Source organism: Mustela erminea, chromosome 4 (assembly GCF_009829155.1).
Source record: "Mustela erminea isolate mMusErm1 chromosome 4, mMusErm1.Pri, whole genome shotgun sequence".
Classification (NCBI taxonomy): Eukaryota; Metazoa; Chordata; class Mammalia; order Carnivora; family Mustelidae; genus Mustela; species Mustela erminea.
In genome coordinates, this window is record NC_045617.1 from 122,123,669 (window position 1) to 122,142,314 (window position 18,646).

The following is an 18,646-nucleotide window of genomic DNA, read 5'->3' on the forward strand; positions in this document are numbered from 1 at the left end:
ACCTGCCTCTATCACCACCTCCCCCTCCCCCTTGGATATCTGAAGTGGATAGCGAGGGTTAGGTTTAACATTTGAATTCTGGACACCCCCACACAGGCAAGGGCTTTAGTCTACCTCCTAGATTACTTCCCGGTTGGTAAAGCTCATATCAGCTGTTCGGACGGTCTCAGAACAGCTGAGATGCAGATCCCTCATCTGCTGGGGCTCTAGACCTTGCCCTACTAGGCACCAAGTAAGGCCCGGACGGCCAGGCATCCCCGAGGAGCTGGGCACATTTGGTGAGAGGATGGGAAACCTGGGAAGGAGAGGGGGTCCCTGGGCTAGACCATCCCTCATTTCCCCCTATCTTATAGATGCAGGCTCCCCCTGCACTGCTTTCAGCGAGAGCTGAAGGGGTCAGCTCTGGGCTCCGTGTTTGGGGTGAAGATTTGCTCCACTTCCCCAGGAGGGTCAGGTGTTTCCTTCCTGGCTGTCACAAGTGAATGAGGGCCAGGTACCTACCCATTCATTCATCATCCAGCCACTCAACAACCTATCCCAGAGGTGCCTGGGTGGCTTTGCGGGTTAAAGCCTCTGCCTTCGGCTCAGGTCATGATCCCAGAGTCCTAGGATCGAGCCCCCCATCCGGCTTTCTGCTTGGTGGGGAGCCTGCTTCCGTCTCTCTGCCTACTTGTGATCTCTGTCTGTCAAGTAAATAAATAAAATCTTAAAAAAACAAAAAAACAAGCTATCCCAACTCCCTGAGGGAGGAACCGAATCTTTTTTTTTTTTCATTTATTTATATTCGGGTTTAAGATAGCTTCCCCTGCTCCTCTCCAGACCGTCTGGTCTAGCCTTTCCGCTAAGAGAACTTGGCTCTCGCCCAGCCCAATCATACCCAGCCCCGTCCCTTGCTGGCCCCGTCCCATTCCCCCGACGGCCGCATTCTATCCTCAGGCGCCACCTCCTTTGTTTCGTCACCCTGCGGCTTACCCACCGGAATCCCTCCTCCCGAGGGAAGGGCACTCAGCGCAGATACCGCCCGCCGCTGCTGTCACTATGGCGACTACAGCAGCGCCCCGCCCCTTCACCCTGGAGAACCTCCTTGGAGCCCGTCACCGTGGCAACGAACTCACGAGGCTGTGCCAGCGCACTGGCCGCGCCCTGTCGCTTATACTGGAGAGTAATAATATGAAACAGGGCAGCTTTGCCGGCGCTGAGGCCACGCCCTTCCCGAAGAACACCTCTTCCAGCCCCACCCAGCCCAGCCTGGGTGTGTTGCCTCCTGCAGAGCGCACCGCCTGCGGTCTTCTAGTCCCCCGCGAGTCTTCCCGGACTCCTTCAGGGAGCCCAGCCTTAGCTACCCATAACTCCCTAGTGCTTGGACTTGTCGCTACGGTTATATTCGAAAGAGGGGTTTCGAGGACGCCCTTTTGTCCCCTTCGCTTCAAGAGTAGCCCCCGCTCTCTGATTCTCTTCTACCACTCTGTCGTTCCTTCAGCAGACATATCGGCTGGTACCTGGCGCCCCCCCGCAACTTCATTACTCTGACTTTTTCAATAACACGTTTTTCTTTTTTCATTCATCCCAAGGCTCTTGGGAGCGCAGCGGCGTGCGCTTTCCTTTCGTGATTCTTCTTTCCCGTGCGTCTTCTTGGCGCGAGTCTTCGTCCATTTCTTCCCATCTTCCCCGTCAGCACCCCGAGGACGGATGATTTTTGGAAGGTCCGGAACTTTAAGCATGGAGCCCTCCGGCAGGGCCGCGCCCCAAACCTCCAGACCCGAAGCTGGAGCAGGCGATCCGCTCTCTACGCCCAGCTCTTCCCATAGCCCACCCACACTTAAAGTAAAAACCCCAAGGGGCGCCTGGTGGCTCTTCTGGTTAAACGTCTGCCTCTGGCTCGGGTCGTGATCTCCGGATCCTTGCTCACAGCGGGGAGCCTACTTCTCCCTCTTTCTGCTGCTCCCCATGCCTGTACACTCTCTCTGACAAATGGATAAATAAAATATTTTTAAAATAATAATAATAATAAAGTGAAAACCCCAGGTCTCTTACGGAGACCGACCTCGAAAGCAGCAAGCTGAGTCCGCCAACACTTCAAGCCAAGCAGGCCACGCCTTCGCCCCATACCCCAGCAGAGGTGGTGGGCGGGGCGCCTGGGACGCCCACCGCCGCTGATTGGTTGCTGAGCAGCCTCCGGCCTGGTAGGGTTGGTGGCCCGGCAGCGCCGCCTTCCGGGGAAGCCGCGTAGTCCTCTCGTTGTCCTTTAGGGGTGAACGTCTGGGTCCCACGCGGGCACGGCTCTCCCAGGTTTTCTTCCCAGCGGTTCCCAGGCGAGAACGGAACTTGGACTGGGGGCGGCCCCCGCATCCTCCTGGGAGCTCTGAGGTGCAGTCAAGCTCGGAGAGCGAGGGTACTGTGTCGGAGCCCGTGGGCGCCGGAGATCAGAACCACTGACCTGCAGCTGAGCTTAGGCGGGCAGAGGAAGGGGGGCGTAAGGAAAGGTGCTGGCCACCCGGAACCCCCACAGAGGCCACTGGACTGAATAGGTCCCTGGGGACCCAGATGTCCTCGCTTTGGGATTTCTTACCGTTCCACATTTTCTCCATCTTGGAAAGTGGTAATCACCAATCACCTCCTTGTGCAAGCCTATCCCCCCACTTTTCCTCTTTCCGTATTCAGTAACTCCAGATCTGTCCAGTCTTTTTCCTAAACATTGGTCAGATTCATTCATACTGTCTCCTGCCTCTCTTCTGCTAGACCATGCCGCCATCTTGTGACTGGACTCAGGAATAGCTTCCTAACTGGTTTCCTCACCTTGGTAATCTTTACAAAGAGAAATCTGATCTTGTTGATCCTTTGGTCAGTCAGTGACTTTGACTGCCCAGGCGCTCCTGGGAAGCACTCATCTCCCTCCCCAGCCCCAGTTATTCCTTGTTGCCTCCCCCACTAGACTGTGAGGGCAGGGATTTTGTGCCATGTTGTATCTCCAACATCTGTTACTTTGAATAAACTTCTGTAGATTAAATATTTAATCTCATTTCCTCTTGCCAGTCCTGTCCCCAAGGTAGAATATTAGGCCTTAATGGGATCATGGGTGAGGACACTCTGTCTCTCTGGCTATCCTGGCACTGATTTCCACCCCAAATGGGTGTTCCCTTCCTCTTGGCCAATTTCTCTTCCACCAATATAAGCCCCAACTGGAGGCTGGTGGGCAGTCATGCATCTTATGACAGGCCCTGCATGTCGCTGAAGTATGGGGTCCCTGGGCCTCCACAGCATCCCCCACGTCCTACACACGGTCCTTTTAACAGCGCTGGTCATGATGAGCTTGGTATTTGGTAAGTGGCTCTAAGGGGTCAGAAGGGTCTCTTGGTCTGTGCTGAGTGGAGAAACCCACAGATAGCAGGTGTATGGGTACATTTGCCCAGGATGCTCAGGTAAACCTGGCAGGACGAAAGATGGGATGGATGGGCTTGATGGAATAATGCCTAGGGACTGGCAATATACTGATGTTCACTCTGAGGGAGATTTCTAGTTTTTACCTCAGGGCCGTCTAAACAGCAGTGACCTGAATGGAGACACTGAAGAGATGCCGTTTAAATCTGAGGCAGTGCAAAATAAGGAGGGTCCCTGGAATGTGCTAAATGATAGAACTAGGATCCCCAGAATAGAACAAGCCTCAGTCCAGCCTGATAATCTCCTCACTTGACTGCAAAACACCACCTATGTAGAAATAGGACTCAAAGTATTTGTTTAGTATCTGCCTCACACTAAGTGCTCCTCAGTGCACTCCTCATGGGTCTGGGGACTCATTAACATGTGGTCTGGGCCAGGGACCAGAGGAAGAGGGAGCTGTATATCCTCATGGTTGGGGAGGACTTTAGTGACAGCGTTTAATATGAGTGAAAAGACCACCAAACAGAGAATGTGGTGGTGGGCTGCTTGACGTCTGGTCTGTCTACACAAAACACAGACTCCTCCTCTCCTGTGATGATACAGTCTCGTTTTCACCTCTGAACATTACAGATTTAAGGAAGCATATTCAAAAGCGAGTCCATAGTGGTGGGGGACTGTAAAACCAAGTCCCAGAGGAAGAAATGTCCTCACTGAACTCCCCAAAGCTGGAATGAGGGGCCCCTGCCCAACCTTTGAACTTAGCTTGCAGAGTGCTGGGCACACGTTAGCCCCTCAAATACATGTTGAACGAGTGAATGAATTCCTTAATCAGTTCCTTATTTCAGGAGGTGTAAGAGCAGAGAATGGAGATTTTAACAAGGACTTTAAGGCCTCTGATAGAGAATTAATCCAGATGGTTTTCAAGAAATGGAGTTCTTATGGTTTTCTGAGATGGGGAGGTGGGGAAGGGGTTGACTGACCAGGAAATGTGGTAGGTTTGGAGTCAGTGTTTCTCTGTGTTCTAGGTGATTTCGATCCTGATTCGGTTCAGCTCCCCAAATACCTGCGCTGCTATCGATGCCTCTTGGAGACTAAGGAGTTGGGTTGCCTTCTGGGGTCTGACATCTGCCTCGCCCCGCCTGGCAGCAGCTGCATGACCCTCCTCATAAAGAACAGTGAGCTGCTTGTCTTTGGCTCAACCCATTCCCGAAATGCATCTCTCAGCTGCACCCCGTGTTGGGTTCCTGCAACCTCTAGACACTGCTCCCCATCCTGGTCTCTTTCCTTACCTGCCTTCAGAGCCATTCTCGGTCTCCACTTCCACGCTCCTGTTCCCTCAGCCTGCCATTGACTGGACTCTGCCTTCCTTACAGAACCCAGCCTTGTGGGGGACCCTTGTGATCACCAAATCCCCCAGTCTGTCCTCAGACTGCCTTCTCCCTGTGAGCCACAGACCTCTCTCCCTCGTCCACTGCTTCTTCCTGGTCTCTTTCCCTGGGTCTTGCCTTATTCTCCTTGACCCTTAAGGTTCATGTTCACCAAAGTTTGGGCCTTAGCTGTCTTCCCACTTCACTCTTCCCAGAGGATTTGCTTGGATTCCTCAGTTTGAATGTTAGGCCAAACTGTCATGTCAAATGGCCCTCTGGACAGCTCTACCTCATTTTCAATTTGCTGACAATTGTCTATATTCCCTGTTCCTCATGCCTGCTTTTCCACACAATCCCTCATATTTTCTTTCTGCTCTCCCTTTTTCTTTCCTTCCTTCCTTTTCTCTCCCCCCCCCCCCTTTTCAGCAGGGGCCCCCTCCCTTACCCTTTTTAAAACACGAAACACATATTATGTGCAAGCACAATCCTCTGAGATACGTACTGTTATTACTACAACCCCACCCCATTTTACAGATGAGAAAACAGAGGCACAGAAAGGTCAATTCTTTGCCCAAGTCTCCTAGAAGCTGAGGCAGTTTGTGGTGATTCCAGAAATGGTGCTCTTAACAACCACTATGTGAAATTACTTTCAAATTCAAGTTTTTTTATTACACTTCTTAAAAATAGATATGGTCCAATATCAGAGTACTCAAGCATATCAAAGAGATGCCTCTCTCAGTTTTTTCTTATATGGTCCCAGCCAAAGTGCTGGTTCCCCTGGAGCAAGACTCAGCTCAGCCCCCTCCAACCATTACTATATTTTGAGTGGCTCTTTCCCACCAACCTTCCACAGAATCCATAGCTGGTAACTTCCCCTGCCATCCCTGCCCCTGGCCAGTTTCAGGAATTACTGCCTTTTAGGGATCCAGGGAAGGGTGTGGGGACAGTGATGCTAAGTCCATATGGAGTGAGGGGATGGAGGGGTTTGGGGGTGTGCCTGGGACCTGGGATCTATGTATCATTGGTTGCTGCCATCCTTCCCCAGACAGTGGTTCTGACATCATGGTGAGTGACTGCCGCCGCAAGGAGCAGATGAGTGATTGTTCATATACCCGCTCTTCTCCAGTGTTTGGCTTCTGGATATTTTCTCGATGCTGCTTCCGGGAGTTCTGCAATAACCCCCAGAACAGAGTCTTCTATATTCCTTAGAATTTCTGCATAGAATTTTAGAATAAAATCCTGCCAGTCGCCTTTCATCTTCCCGATTTCCAGCTGGCTGGCACAGCCAGAACAACTTCCAGTTCCTTCTACCAGCCCTCCTGGCCTCCCTCGATAGGATCCCAGCCCTATCTTCCTCTTAGTTGACACCCCTCAACACTCCTATTCCCACTCTGTCCCGTCCTTGGGCTCCCTCTCCAGAAGTCCGAGTTTTGCCTTCAAGTCCTCACGGTCTGACAGCTTTTCTCCTTCCTCTCTTCTCCCACCTCTCAGCTGCTCCTTTGCCTGGCTTTGCCCCTTCTCCCACTATAGGCCTCTCTCACCTCAAGTACCCAGGTATTCCAAATAAATTGGTGTGCAAACTATATGGCCTGTCTCTTCTGGTCGTGGTGGAGGCTGAGAGAGGCTGAGATCCTGCCTGACTTCCTCCTGTGGGGGCGGGTAAGGGGCTCCCAGCTCTGCTGAGCTCTGCTCCTGCCCAGACTCCATGTCTTAGATTCACCTCTAGGCACAAAAAGGTGAAGAGGAACTGGAAGTGCTCCTGCAGGGATGGCTGAAAGGGCAGGGGGCAACCTGGGCAGTGGGGTCAAATCCAGAGCTGTGTGAGAACTGGAAGGGAGGTTCACAGGGGGAAGAGAGGGTGCTGGTGGGAGTGGAGCTGTGAGAGGCCCAGGCCTGGGGTGGGGTGGGGGAAGCCTTCTGGGGAAGAGTTGCTAGGTCTCGTGGAGTCCTGGCCTGATCCCAGGCTCAGCTTCCCTCTTCAAGGACTGTGAAGTTACTGCAGAATTTTGGGCCTTGCGTTCCTCAGCCTCTGAGACTGTCCTCCCTTTGCCTGGCTAGAGCTGTACAAACCTAGACTTTTACACCAAAATCAGAGGTGTGGAGAAAAGTGGTCCTAGACCACAGTGGGTGCACACAGAAGGTTTGAACCTATTTTTGGACCTCCAACTGCTCCCTGACAATACATATTAATACCGGTACTTCCTACCAGAGCACAGACCATTAGAGGGGCCATGGAGCTCTGTTAACATTTGGACAAAATGTGTAAGTGAAAATGTACGCTCTATGATGCCATGTGTATCAAGCAGACAGAATTCCTCTAAGCAACTACAACTCAGGACAGTGGCTACCGTTGAGTTGGGAGACATGCCTGGGAGGGTGCACAAAGGCAGCCTTGGGTGCTGATAAAGGCCTTTATACTGACTCGAGGACTGGTGACACAGGTGTGTGGTTTACAAAAACTCAAGTTATGGTGTATGCAAACTTCCGCCATGTTTTGCCAGAGGTTTAAAAATAGGCCAGAGGGGCACCTGGTTGGCTTAGTTGGTACACTGTGTCACTTTTAATCTCTGGGTTGTGAGTTCGAGCCCCACACTGGGGATAGAGATCCCTTTAAATAGTAGTAGTAACGGGCACACTTGGTGGCTCAGTTGGTTACGTGTCTGCCTTTTGGGCCCTGCATCAAGCTCCCTGCTTAGCTGGGGGTCTGCTTCTCCCTCCCCCTCCTCCCTGCTTGTGTTCTCAAGAAAGAGGGGGAAGCAGGCTCCTTGCTGAGCAGAGACCCTGATGTGGGGCTCAATCCCAGGACCCTGAGATCAGGACCTGAGCTGAAGGCAGAGGCTTAACCCACTGAGCCACCCAGGTGCCCCTGCTTGTGTTCTCTCAAGTAAAATCTTTAAATGTTTTAAAAAGCAGTAGTAATACATACACACATGAATGCCACAATCTGTATGTATGTCCCTAGGGCATGTGTCTATTTTGGAGGCTCTCATTTTCACCTGTACACACATTTACATGCATTCTTTCAAGCCTATGAGGTACTAGCCCCTCCTTGACTGGTGACCAAACTAAGGTAGGGACAAACTTATCCAAATGGCAGAGGAGCTGGGATTGGGTACCCCAAACATAAAGCTGTACTACTTTTCAGATAAAGGTTTCACAACCCCAGCACTGGTTTATGAGATTCAGAATGAGCTGTACTCATTAACACCAAGCCCAGAGCAGTGTGTTTACTACACATATGGAAAAAGTTGTGAATATTCATTATTGTTTTCTGTATGCTTGTAGTTTTTCAAATGGAATATTAAAATTAAAGATCTAGCAATGGCAGCTCCAACCACGTATCTCTGAACACCCCCATGCCCCAACGTAGCTCCCTACTGAGGGGTCCTGAGTGCCAGGGTCCTAAAAGGAACAGGCAACAACCCAGATCCCTCAGCACCAGGTAACTCTGAGATATAGACCTGGGCCCCTTGGTTTACTCCTGAGTTTTCCTGGTTCAAAGGTTTTTCTACCTCTCTTAGATGGAAAACCCTGATGTGATTGGAGTTTAACTTTCTATGTTTTGTTTCTAGGGAAACCTTTTTAAATTAAAGATTTTATTTTTAAATAACCTCTATACCCAATGTGGGGTTCAAACTTAACTCTAGCATCAAGAGGTGCATGCTCTATTGACTGAACTAGCCAAGCGCCCCTAAAAGGCAAATCAAAGGCTGAAAAATCATAACCCTCAGAGCTGAACAGATCTCTAGATATGCAGAAGGTGGGATGGATATTGGTTTTTAGGGGACAAGCCATGAGGAAGCCACAAAGGCCAAGTAGAGTAAACCAGGCTGTAGATGGTTTGATCCCCATGCCCAATCAACCTTCTTTTTGCTGAGCCTGACCCCATAAACAGTGTGACACAGACTCAGCCCAGTCCATTTATTGTGGAGATTGTGGAGAGCAAGCAGGAGATGTGGAGCAGAGCAGGCCAGACCCTCATCTCTCCTCTCCTCTGGCATCTACTGAAGTGGGTGTCAGTGGGGCTGAGGCGGCCAGGGACTGCAACAAGAGAGGAGAGAAACAGACCAGAACAAGGGTGGGGGTGGAGGCAATGAGGCAGGGACAATACAGTGCCTAGTCAGAAAGTGTGCAGGGAAGTCTACCCTTCATTCTTCTTGTTGCAAGTTCAGTCTGGGTCTTAAGATAGGCACAGGATGTGATCTACAACCAGATCTAAATGGGGGCAGGTGACCAGACTGACAAAGGATTTGAAAGATGAGGGGGGATGACAGGCTCCGGTGACAGGAAAGGGATGAGAAAGCCACTGTGCCTTCCCCAGGCCAGCCTGGGAGATTCTGAACTCATTATTTTCTAGGAGAGGCAGCACTGCCAGTTTCTGGGAAAGAAAAGATCCCAAAGCCACAGTCCTGCTGCGGAAGGGAGGTCAGAGAAATCAAAGAGCAGAGAGCATGGGTGCTCTAGGAGGGCAGCACAGGGGGCTGTGGTGTTAGAGAAAAGATGCTGGAATGGAGTGAAATCCAGGAAGCCTAAGCCATCAGGGCCTAGCGCAGGGAAGAACCAAAAGTCCTGAGTTGTTGAGGAACAAATATATGTGACGTAGGTCAGCAATGGACAAGTTCAGGTTCAGGGGCAGGATGGCCAGGGGGTCCAGGCCTTTGGGCTCCTTCCCAACATGGAAGCTGCGGAGGGGCAGTGAGAGATTCAGGGCCTGGTAGAACCACTGGATCTGGGACTCGGACAGGGGCAGGGGCAGGGCCCAGGCCCCAGCTGGGGGATCAGCCAGGGGATCAGGCAAGGAGCTGTGGACCTGGGGACTAGACCAGGAGTTGCAGTAATCATACTGGCAGCACTGGGCCTGGTACCAGTATTCTGAGAAGTAGGTATTACGTTTTTCTTGGCAGCGGTAAGAATTATACTGTCCACAGCCTCGGATGAGGAAACGAATCTTGGTATCTGGAGAAGAGGGAACAGCTGGCTAGTAACCTCCACTGCCTCCCAGTCCCCAAACCTGTTATCCTTACCCTAGACTCTCCCCATGCCTCACCCAGACCCGACTTCCATCCCAGACTCCTTCCCTCTGAAGGAAGGAAAAACGGGCTCAGCAGACCTCCCTGGAACCCTAGACCCCTCCTTCCAGGATCCTGCTGTCTTCCTCTTGCACCCCAGGCCCTAAGCAGCCTTCATCTGAGAGGAAAGGTGACCAGGCCATGGGCTATCCCAACAGCAGCCCCTTCCTGGGGCTTGACTCACCATAATAGATGGTGATCACCATACACGGTGACGGGGTGCTGATGGTGCACTTCTCTGAGCCTGAAATACACCCTGCAGAAGGGTCTTCTAAGAGGCAGAGGTGGCAGGTCCGGACTTCAGGAACAGGAGCTGGGGAAGCAGAAGACAGGTGGGATGGCAGTGTCGGCTCATTCCAAGTTCTGCTTGCGGGGAGCCCGTGAACCAGGGCAACAGCCCCACCCCATTCCAGGACTGTCACTTCTCCCTCCTCGCCCCTGGGCCCCACTTACCTTTTCCCACTGCGAAGCCCACTATGACCAGCACACCTACAAGCATGTGCACCTTCATGATGGAATTCTGGGGAGAAGGGCAGTCCCTGAGGGGTATCCTGAAACCCCACCTTCCTGTGACCATGCTCTTTGGATCCTGAGCTGCAGGGTGGTTTTAGTAGACAGTCTGAGCAGGAGCTGTAGACGCAGAGCTATATTCCTCAGCTGGGGGGAGGAAGTTATTAACTTGGCTGGAGAACGGCATGTCCTCACCCACAAGGTCGGCTTCCTGAATGTGGGAGCAGTGTCCCAGACAACACCTGGGCCTTTATCCAGCTGTCTATTATTCTCATGCCCTGAAAAGATCTATGCCCACACCTCAAGGGTCCATGGATCAGCTTCTGTCTCTGGTACCATATGCTGTCCTTCCCACAGCAGAACGGTCCCTACTGCGCTGGGAGAAACTTTGGCCAGGCACCCAGGGTCCCCATCCTTCTGAGAAGAGCATATCTCAGTTCTCCCAGCAGGGGGCGCACAGACACCACCCTGCAGCAATTGGGGACCTTGTCCCTCTCCACCCCTTACAGTTCTGTTTACTTCAGGACCACTTGCCCTGTAAAATCAAAACCAGAAGATTCTGTTGTTGGTTATACTACTTACGGTACAAATAAATAAACAGCCTTAGGTGGCTGAAAAAGAACGAATATGTCTCTAGACTTTGAAATCTCATTTTCCCCTCGGGCTGTGGCCTTGCACATCTCCGCATTCAGTACTAGAAATTCTGCTCTGCTGCTAAAAACCTCACCCAAATCCACTGGGCACCAATCTGTGCTGGTTTTCAACTTGAGGAGGGTGGGCTGGGCCATGAGGGCCCCTAGAATCAGGCACAGCAGTACCCTCCCGTCCCCCAACCCCAAGCACCAGCAGACCAGCTCATGGCCTTTTCTTCCACTTTATTTCATATTCCCACCACAATAATGACTCCTTTAATTTAAACTAAAAACCATAGAGGGATCCTGAAAGGGTGGCAGCAAAGGATCGGAGGTGTCAAAGACTGAGGGTCAGGTGGGATGGGGAGTCAGCGAATCGTCTTGACTGGGCTCTTGAAGTTGCTGGCGGCTTGGAGCTGCAGTTGGTAGGCCATTGGATGGATCTTGAAACCGTAGAGCCTGGGCCGGGGCAGAGGTCAGAGAGGCAGCAGTGTGAGCCCCACCCTGTCCCTGCCAGTGGCCTGAGTTTCCACCTCCCCACCCTAACTTTTTCATGGGTCTGCTCAGTGCTTAAGAATAGTGGCTCTCAAATGTCTTCCCTCCAGGATACTGGGAAACGTACTTTAAACAGCCATTAAAACTCAAATTCTGGGCTACATGTCAACACACACACACACACACACGTATGTATGTGAGTGTATGTTTGTGTGTGTGCAGATCGGCACTTGTTTCAATATAATACCAAACTGTTCTTCCCAATAAACATGATGTTCTGGGAAAATAAATCACACTTGTTCCTGGCAAAAAGTTGAACACCCAAGATGATGACAAAAACAGCTACCATTTTAAATGGTGCTTCAGGTGCCAAATGTTTTTCAAAAGCAACTATTTAAATATACCTTATCGGTCAAGTACTATCATCATCCCCATTTCACGGATAAGGGAACCGAGGCACAGAGAGGCAAATACCTTTCTCAAGGTTACATGCTCTGAGAAAGGCAAACCTCAAGAAAGGACCATGCCCTGTCTTCCCTTCTCTCTAGGGAATCCCGAACCTTTCCTTTGACCCTGGTTGATTCTATCCCTGCTCCCCACCTGGGCACAAACTGGTTGGCGGGCCGCTTAGGCCGGTACTCGGGGTGCACCATGAAGAGCATGTGAGGGAAACCGGTGCCGAAGTAGGCGCCGTCCGTGTGATGGTGCCTCGATGACTTGGGTGTGTACACGTCCATGCACTTGGGGCAGTAGAGCTTCACCATGGCCTCACCTGGGATGTCCGAAAGGCCTGGGAGACAGCCAGACTCAGCAGGCCGGGCACCCCCAAGCCTGCCCCACCTCCCTCCAAGACTCAGGCCCAGACTTGCTGAGCCCCAAATCCTTCCCAGGAGTACCAGCCACTTGATGTGGCCTCCTTTCCCTTCTCCAGCACTCACCGATGGGAAGCATTGGCTGGTTCTCACAGTACACACGGGGACAGTAGCCAAAGTCTCCCTGCTGGTACTTTTCCAACTGAGGCGAATAAAATGAAAGGGGTTGGTGGGTAGGTATGAACAGAAGAGGCAATCCCTTCATCAGCCCAACCCACATTGCTCTGTCCTCCACTCCTGCCTTTCTGTCCAGAGACCCCTTCAAGCTGGCCCAAATGGGCCCTCATACTCTCCTGCTTCCTCTGGAGGTTAGGCAGGTTACAGACCATCAGAGCCATTCGCTGTTTGTTCCCTGAGGAAGAGGCAGACTGCAACAACTTCCTGTCCAAGGTCACGTCTCCCTCCCTGTAAACACCTCAGTCAGCACAACTCCAATTAGGAGTTAATTCCCAGTCCCTGTATCTGGGGTTCTTCCCCTCGTCTCAGCTACATTCCTTGACAAGGTTGAAAACACGTTGACTCCTCGCTGCAGGAACCTCTGCTTCCCTTACTGCCTCAGAGGAGTCAAGTGGGAGCAGAGAGGCCTCACCATCTGGGCGATGCCACGGTTGGTGAGGATATAGCGGGCGTGGATCAATCCATAAAGCATCTCGGCTGCCTGCTCAATCAGGTCGCTCTGGTTGGGGTTGTCTTCCAGCTCTTCATCTGAAACATGGCCCCAGCTGATTGAAACCACTTGTCTTACAGCTTTCTTAGAGGTCCCACCCACCTCCAGGGGCTGCTGGCTACAGTTTGCCTGGCACTTCATCTCTGCACCACCCATCACCTGGGCATTTGACCCAGAAACTCCATGAACCCAAGGCAACTCTGCCTTCTCTCTACACTTCTTTAGCCTTTTCTCTCTTCTTTCCCTCCCGACTCTCAACAAATAAATGAAAAATAGCATTGCAAAAGATGGCACTCTAGACTAAAAGGTAAGGAAATGAGACCCATGGGGAAACTAGCATCAGGGGATAGAGCCAAATTACAGGATCAGGTGGTGTAAGTCACAAAACCAGGCAAAAATCAGATGGGGGACGAAAATGAAGGACAGGACTTTGGATAAAAGGAGTCGGAGACCAAAAGAAAATTTGTAAATTCAAGAAGCAAATAAATAAGAATATGAAAACAAAAACAAAAACAAAAACCCATGCACACACAAAACAACCCCGAAGGTGCCTCACCAGGCTCCAGGTCCAAGATCATGTCTAGAGCTTGTCGATAGTGAGGCACCTGCTCATTGAGTCCAGTGAGATTGAATTTGTCCTGGATGTAGTCCTCATCCACCTGTCAGGATGTGGAAGTCAAGAAACTCATAGCAGAATCCTCAGCTTTGACCTGGGCACATTGCTCTAACTGGTGACTTATTCTCAACACAACTGCTTCTGTTTCCCCTCATAACCCAATTCCAACTCAGCAGAACTACTTGAGTCTCTCTCCCCTGTTCACGTACACTGCCTTTCCATAAAAGCTTTTACTTTTTTTTTAAACAGCTATAACAATCTCCTCCTTAAAGAAACATTCCTTTCAAAATCCTGGTTCCTACTCCTGCCCCACATCTCTACAAATCTATTTTGTCCTCTCCTTAGGGGAAACAGCATTTCCAAGGAAAGTGGAGACTGAACAGCTTGCGTCCTGTGGGCAGGCAGTTACAATCCTTTGTATTATCGGCACACAACTTTGCACGTTACAAAATATTTTCACAAACAACATTTTAATTCTAACAGACTCCCAAAATATGGGCTAGCAGTAGCAGTCTAATAATAATAATAAAGTTGACTTGTCCAATGTTACATTGCTGGAAGATAACAGGCTTGGGACTTGGACAGTCTTGCCACTTCACAAGTTAGTGAAGGGGACTACTGAAGGGACTTTTCCTTGACAGGAAAAAGTTTCCATAACAGCCTGTAAGAGAAGTGGAAACTAAATATGTGGGAAAAATACATAGCCAAACTTGGTGTGGAGATGCCCGGGAGACCGAGGAGAACTCACTTCACAGAAAAATTCATTGCCACGGAGCCCACAGAACCAGGAAATCCAGGACACCTCCTCTGAGCTGCTCATCTTCACGTCAGCTGGGGGGAAAAAAGGGTCTAAGTAAAGCCCAAGCTCTCCCACCCAGCCTCTGGTATCCTCCCTCCTCCCACACTTTGCTCTCCAACAATGAAAGAATTTGGGGCCACCTTTCCTTAAAGGATCCTAGACTCTGGAGCACCCCTCTCCAGTTCCAGTTATTCACACCTCAGCCCCTTTTCTGAAAATACAGATTCTCTGGAGTCCCATCACTCTTCGAGTCCCACCACTTTGGACAGGTATTAACCATCAGTCCTACCCATATCCCTAACGCTGCCGAAGACCTGTTCCCTTTCCTCTTCATGTCAACTCGGGCAGGGCCGTCGGCTCAAGATCCCTACCCCACAGGTCTCTGCATGTCCCCTGCGCCTTTCCCAAAGGTTTCGAAGTTTATCCTTTCCAAGCAAAGGTGGGCCCCTTTTTCTCTCACGGCCTGGGGGTCGCCGTGAGGTCCCGTTCACAGGAGTCCCCACAACCCGCCTCCGCCCCTCCGGCCATCCCTCCCAGCCTCAGCGCCCGACCGGGTCACTTCCTCCCCCACCCCCACATCAACGCTCGGAGACCCCATGTGCCGCGCCTAAGGACAGGGAACTCGCCGCGGCGACGACCTCAGACTCACCGGCTGGACGGGGACCGGGAACAGGGCGGGGGAGGGGAGTTGCCGCTTCCAAGGAACCGCGAGGGCTACAACGCAGGCCACAGACCCGACCGCGGCAGCCGAAGTGGGGTGGGGGGGGTGGAAATTGGGGAGGGTGGGGAAAGGGCAACGCGCAAACGCCAAGGGTCGGGAGCCGCAGTGAACGCCGGGAAATGAAGTCCCTAGTAGAGAGAAACTGGCGAAACGAGAGAAAGGCGAACTACGAATCCCAGGATGACTCAAGAACGACCCTGGCGTCGCGAGGCCCAGGAATAGGACGCTCGGGTGGGCCGGGCGAAGCGAGGTGCCACCGGAAGCGGAAGCGCAGTACCCCGGTCTGGGTCAGGGAGTATAGGAAATACAGTTGTAGGATTCCGCGGCTGAGGGACCGAGAGGGGGCGGGGAAAGGAACTAGGCTGGCGGGCAGGTTTCCCGTACGTACCCTCACGCAGCGAGAGTCGGCTTTAGGCGCTCGCCTGAAGCCCAGGGTACTGACCTTATCCCCGGCCAACCCACCGTGTCCTCATTGCCTGTCGAGCCTCTCGCCCAAGTCAGGCCCGCCACTGAAGGCCCCGTCGGGGCCCCAGTTTCACCCCGGGGTCTGGTCTCCTCAGGCGGGAGGTGAGGCCGGGCTCCTTCCCGTGGGAAGGGTGGGCTGGGTTGAGGTGAGCGGTGTGAAAACCGGGACGGCCCCGTGCGCTCACCTGTGGTGGCGCCAGCCATTCTGCTGCTCGTCCCCTTGCACTTCTCCATTTCCTCTTAGGGCTTAAATTGGGGGGGTCCTCTGCTGCGGCCACTAAGTGTGATCTTCGAACCCTGGTCAGAATAATGGTGAGGGGCAGCGTGACGTTATTTCATTTCACGGCTTGGGGGCATTCCACAGGTTTCGTTCCGCCTCCTCAGAGCCTTCTTAACTCACAGAGTGGTTTCGCAGCTCCAAAAAATGAGCCCAGAGCGGGGGCCACGTTCGGGGAGGCGAAGGGCATTGTGGGGGCGTTATGTTAAAGTAGGACCCCAACCGACGGAGCCTCTGTCCTCGCGCTACCTGGGCACGTGGCATTTTGAGCGGATGCTATTGGAAGGGTCCCGGGTGGGGAAGCTGAACCTAGCTTTGCAAACCTAGCGCTTTGCACATGCCTAAGCCCTCAAGTTATGTTTTTTTTTGTGTGTGTGTGTGTGTGTTTTCCTAGTCACGCGTGCGTGTTCGGGTCATTTGATCGTCAGTTCCTTTGCTTAGAGTGGCGCCGTTTCGCCGTACGGAGACTACGAAGTCACAGAGACTGGAGCTTCTCCCCCTGCTCTCTCTCTTATTTCTGTGTTAAAGCCTGTTTTTATTTGGGAAGATGAGACCCGGACATAGGATCAAGGAAGATTTAAAAGGCTAGGCTGATTGTTTTCTTTTTTCCTTTTCTTTCTTTCTTTTTTGGCCGATTGTTTTCTTAATGGTACATCTTATGTGGTGGTCAAGTTTCAGAGGGAAGCTGTTTTTATTATTGGTGAGGACGGGGAGGGGGGCAGAACGCAACCTCTGGGCAACTTCATTGAATCTTCTTTGTTAAAATAACCTTTAGTAAACTGTATGGGCAGTTATTATAGGGTTCCCTGTTTCTCCACATGACCTATGGTCCTAGGTTGTGAGGTCACTTAGGGAACGAGAGGGTTTTTTTACTTTAAGGTTATTTCTCGTCCCAGCAGGTCTCTGGGGGGTGGTTCTGGTCAGTGCAGAGCCACCAAGGGATTGGCTTGCTTGTCTCATACTCCCTTAATCTAGTCTCATCTTCTCAGTTCTCCCAAAAGCAATGTCTAGGCCCTCCCTCATCAGCTTCACTCCAGCCACCAACCCCAGTGACCTCTGGAAAGATGGGCAGCAACAGTCACAGCCTGAAGAGCTGGAGCCCACCTTGGATGGGACTGCAGCCCGGGCTTTTTATGAGGCCGTGATTGCAGATGAGAGCAGGGTCCTTGAATCTCAGAGATCTCAGCCTGAACCTACCAATAAGAGAAAGAGGAAGAAGAGAAGAATGATGAGGGAAGCTGCTGCAGGAGCCTCAGGAGGACATGGACAAAGGAGATCCCTTGAGGCAGAGGACAAGATGACCCAGTGGATACTGAGGGCAGCTCAGGAGGGAGACCTGGCAGAACTAAGAAGGCTGTTGGATCCCCGTGAGGAAGGGGGAGCTGGGGGCAATATCAACGCTCGGGATGCCTTCTGGTGGACCCCCCTGATGTGTGCTGCTCGAGCAGGCCAGGGGGCTGCTGTGCGTTATCTCCTGGGCCGTGGAGCTGCCTGGGTAGGCGTCTGCGAGCTGGGTGGCAAGGATGCTGCTCAGCTGGCCGAAGAAGCAGGTTTCCCTGAGGTGGCGCGCATGGTCAGAGAGAGCCATGGAGAGACGAGGAGTACAGAGAACAGGTGAGGGGAAGCCTTAGCCCATGCCCATCTTTCAGTGTGTTCTGCCCTTCCTAGCCACTCCACACCAGAGGCTCTAGAACAGAGCTGAAGTTTATCTTCCTGATCCCCAGTATAGGTTGATAAGGCAGTGTAATAGAGTGAAAATAAATATGAGCTCCCTGGGTTTAAATCCTAATTCTACCTACTTGGGCAAGAACCTAATTTTAATGTGCCTCATTTTCGTTATCTGAGAAACGCAGGTAATAAGAGCACCTGTTAGGATTTAATGGGTCAGAATACGTAAAGTGCTAGAATGATGCTTACCACATAGTAAACACTGTATATATATTAATTGTAGCCATTATTATGCTCTGCCCAAGAGCTTGTGAGGCCTGGTTGCCATTTCTTCTCCCAGCTGTTCCCCTCTGGGTCCCTCACTGCTAAGTGGGTTGGAAGGCAACTTGTTTTTTAGCAGAAAGACTGGAAGGACTTCCCACCTTGCCACCCCACTCTGAGGCCTCAACTCTTTCCCTGCCCTGAACTCTTTCTCTTTTTTTCCTCTGCAGGTCCCAGTCCCCCTCCCTCCGGTACTGTGAGACCTGTGATGTCCACTTTCAAGACTCTAACCATTATACATCCACTGCTCACCTGCTATCACTGCCCCGTGATCTCAGGTCCCCCAACCTGCCCATTGGGGTTTCCGCCTCCAGCCCAGGCTTCAAGTTGCTGCTGAGGGGTGGCTGGGAGCCTGGAATGGGGCTGGGACCCCGGGGTGAGGGCCGCACCAACCCCATCCCAACTGTCCTCAAGAGGGACCAGGAAGGATTAGGCTACAGATCAGTGCCCCAACCCCGAGTCACACACTTCCTGGCTCGAGATACTCGGGCCGTGGCTGGGAGGGAGAGAGCCCCTCGGGTGACCACATTGAGCCGGAGGGAGAAGAGAAGGCAGGAGGAGAAGGACAGGGCCTGGGAGCGGGATCTGAGAACATACATGAACCTTGAGTTCTGACCTTGGTAAGTAAGGTCTGATCCTGGTCTGTTGCTAAAGTCTGAACCTGGACCTAGGAACTTTGGCTTTTACTTTCTGGGGTCTCCAGGTCCCAGATCGTCAGATTTTAGTCGGTGGGCTCTGCCTTTGGAAGAGAGGAGCTGAGAGCTGAAAATAAATCAAACTTCTTCCTCT

At 52.0% G+C, this 18,646-nt stretch overlaps 4 protein-coding genes across 9 annotated transcripts; 2 read left to right on the forward strand and 2 right to left on the reverse strand.

Annotated features, from left to right (window-relative positions):
• Window positions 1-950: 950 nt before the first annotated feature.
• On the forward strand, window positions 951-5,954 carry LY6G5C (lymphocyte antigen 6 family member G5C; the record flags this gene model as incomplete). The annotated part of the gene is made up of 4 exons (XM_032341370.1): window positions 951-1,162; window positions 2,250-2,392; window positions 4,404-4,553; window positions 5,791-5,954. Coding segments are annotated over 4 exons (669 nt in total), but the record flags the coding sequence as incomplete, so codon positions are not given.
• A 2,698-nt stretch (window positions 5,955-8,652) lies between these two features.
• LY6G5B (lymphocyte antigen 6 family member G5B) lies at window positions 8,653-11,084 on the reverse strand. Its single transcript, XM_032340875.1, has 3 exons — window positions 10,268-11,084; window positions 9,999-10,127; window positions 8,653-9,701 (listed from the first exon to the last, which is right to left on the reverse strand). The coding sequence occupies exons 1-3, from the start codon at window positions 10,389-10,391 to the stop codon at window positions 9,283-9,285; spliced, it is 672 nt and encodes a 223-aa protein (XP_032196766.1). The 5' UTR covers window positions 10,392-11,084; the 3' UTR covers window positions 8,653-9,282.
• Window positions 11,085-11,186: 102 nt separating this feature from the next.
• Window positions 11,187-16,037, reverse strand: CSNK2B (casein kinase 2 beta). Of its 2 annotated transcripts, none has more exons than XM_032340873.1 (7): window positions 15,777-16,037; window positions 14,355-14,437; window positions 13,547-13,649; window positions 12,913-13,028; window positions 12,390-12,465; window positions 12,052-12,241; window positions 11,187-11,415 (listed from the first exon to the last, which is right to left on the reverse strand). In XM_032340873.1, the coding sequence occupies exons 1-7, from the start codon at window positions 15,823-15,825 to the stop codon at window positions 11,325-11,327; spliced, it is 708 nt and encodes a 235-aa protein (XP_032196764.1). In that variant the 5' UTR covers window positions 15,826-16,037; the 3' UTR covers window positions 11,187-11,324. The 2 variants fall into 2 exon arrangements, with proteins under 2 accessions (XP_032196764.1, XP_032196765.1); XM_032340874.1 differs by lacking the exon at window positions 15,777-16,037 and adding an exon at window positions 15,055-15,204.
• Window positions 15,379-18,646, forward strand: GPANK1 (G-patch domain and ankyrin repeats 1). Of its 5 annotated transcripts, XM_032340870.1 has the most exons (4): window positions 15,585-15,693; window positions 16,263-16,568; window positions 16,858-17,482; window positions 18,028-18,646. In XM_032340870.1, exons 3-4 carry the CDS (start codon window positions 16,872-16,874, stop codon window positions 18,470-18,472), a joined length of 1,056 nt encoding a protein of 351 aa, XP_032196761.1. In that variant the 5' UTR covers window positions 15,585-15,693; window positions 16,263-16,568; window positions 16,858-16,871; the 3' UTR covers window positions 18,473-18,646. The 5 variants fall into 5 exon arrangements, with proteins under 5 accessions (XP_032196758.1, XP_032196760.1, XP_032196762.1 ...); XM_032340867.1 differs by lacking the exon at window positions 16,263-16,568 and having other exon boundaries at window positions 15,379-15,693; XM_032340869.1 differs by lacking the exon at window positions 15,585-15,693 and adding an exon at window positions 15,410-15,506 and having other exon boundaries at window positions 16,263-17,482.

Excerpts from the sequence above, each read along its gene's own strand:
- CSNK2B (XM_032340873.1), bottom strand. The coding sequence starts at position 15,825 with ATGGAGAAGTGCAAGGGGACGAGCAGCAGAATGGCTGGCGCCACCACA. Across the intron at positions 12,466-12,912 it reads ACCGTGGCATCGCCCAGATG|TTGGAAAAGTACCAGCAGGG; the intron begins GTGAGGCCTCTC and ends TATTCGCCTCAG. Across the intron at positions 11,416-12,051 it reads GCCAACCAGTTTGTGCCCAG|GCTCTACGGTTTCAAGATCC; the intron begins GTGGGGAGCAGG and ends GCCCCGGCCCAG.
- LY6G5B (XM_032340875.1), bottom strand. The coding sequence starts at position 10,391 with ATGGTCACAGGAAGGTGGGGTTTCAGGATACCCCTCAGGGACTGCCCT. Across the intron at positions 10,128-10,267 it reads GGGCTTCGCAGTGGGAAAAG|CTCCTGTTCCTGAAGTCCGG; the intron begins GTAAGTGGGGCC and ends CTGCTTCCCCAG. Across the intron at positions 9,702-9,998 it reads GGTGATCACCATCTATTATG|ATACCAAGATTCGTTTCCTC; the intron begins GTGAGTCAAGCC and ends CCTCTTCTCCAG.
- GPANK1 (XM_032340867.1), top strand. The coding sequence starts at position 16,872 with ATGTCTAGGCCCTCCCTCATCAGCTTCACTCCAGCCACCAACCCCAGT. Across the intron at positions 17,483-18,027 it reads ACGAGGAGTACAGAGAACAG|GTCCCAGTCCCCCTCCCTCC; the intron begins GTGAGGGGAAGC and ends TTTCCTCTGCAG.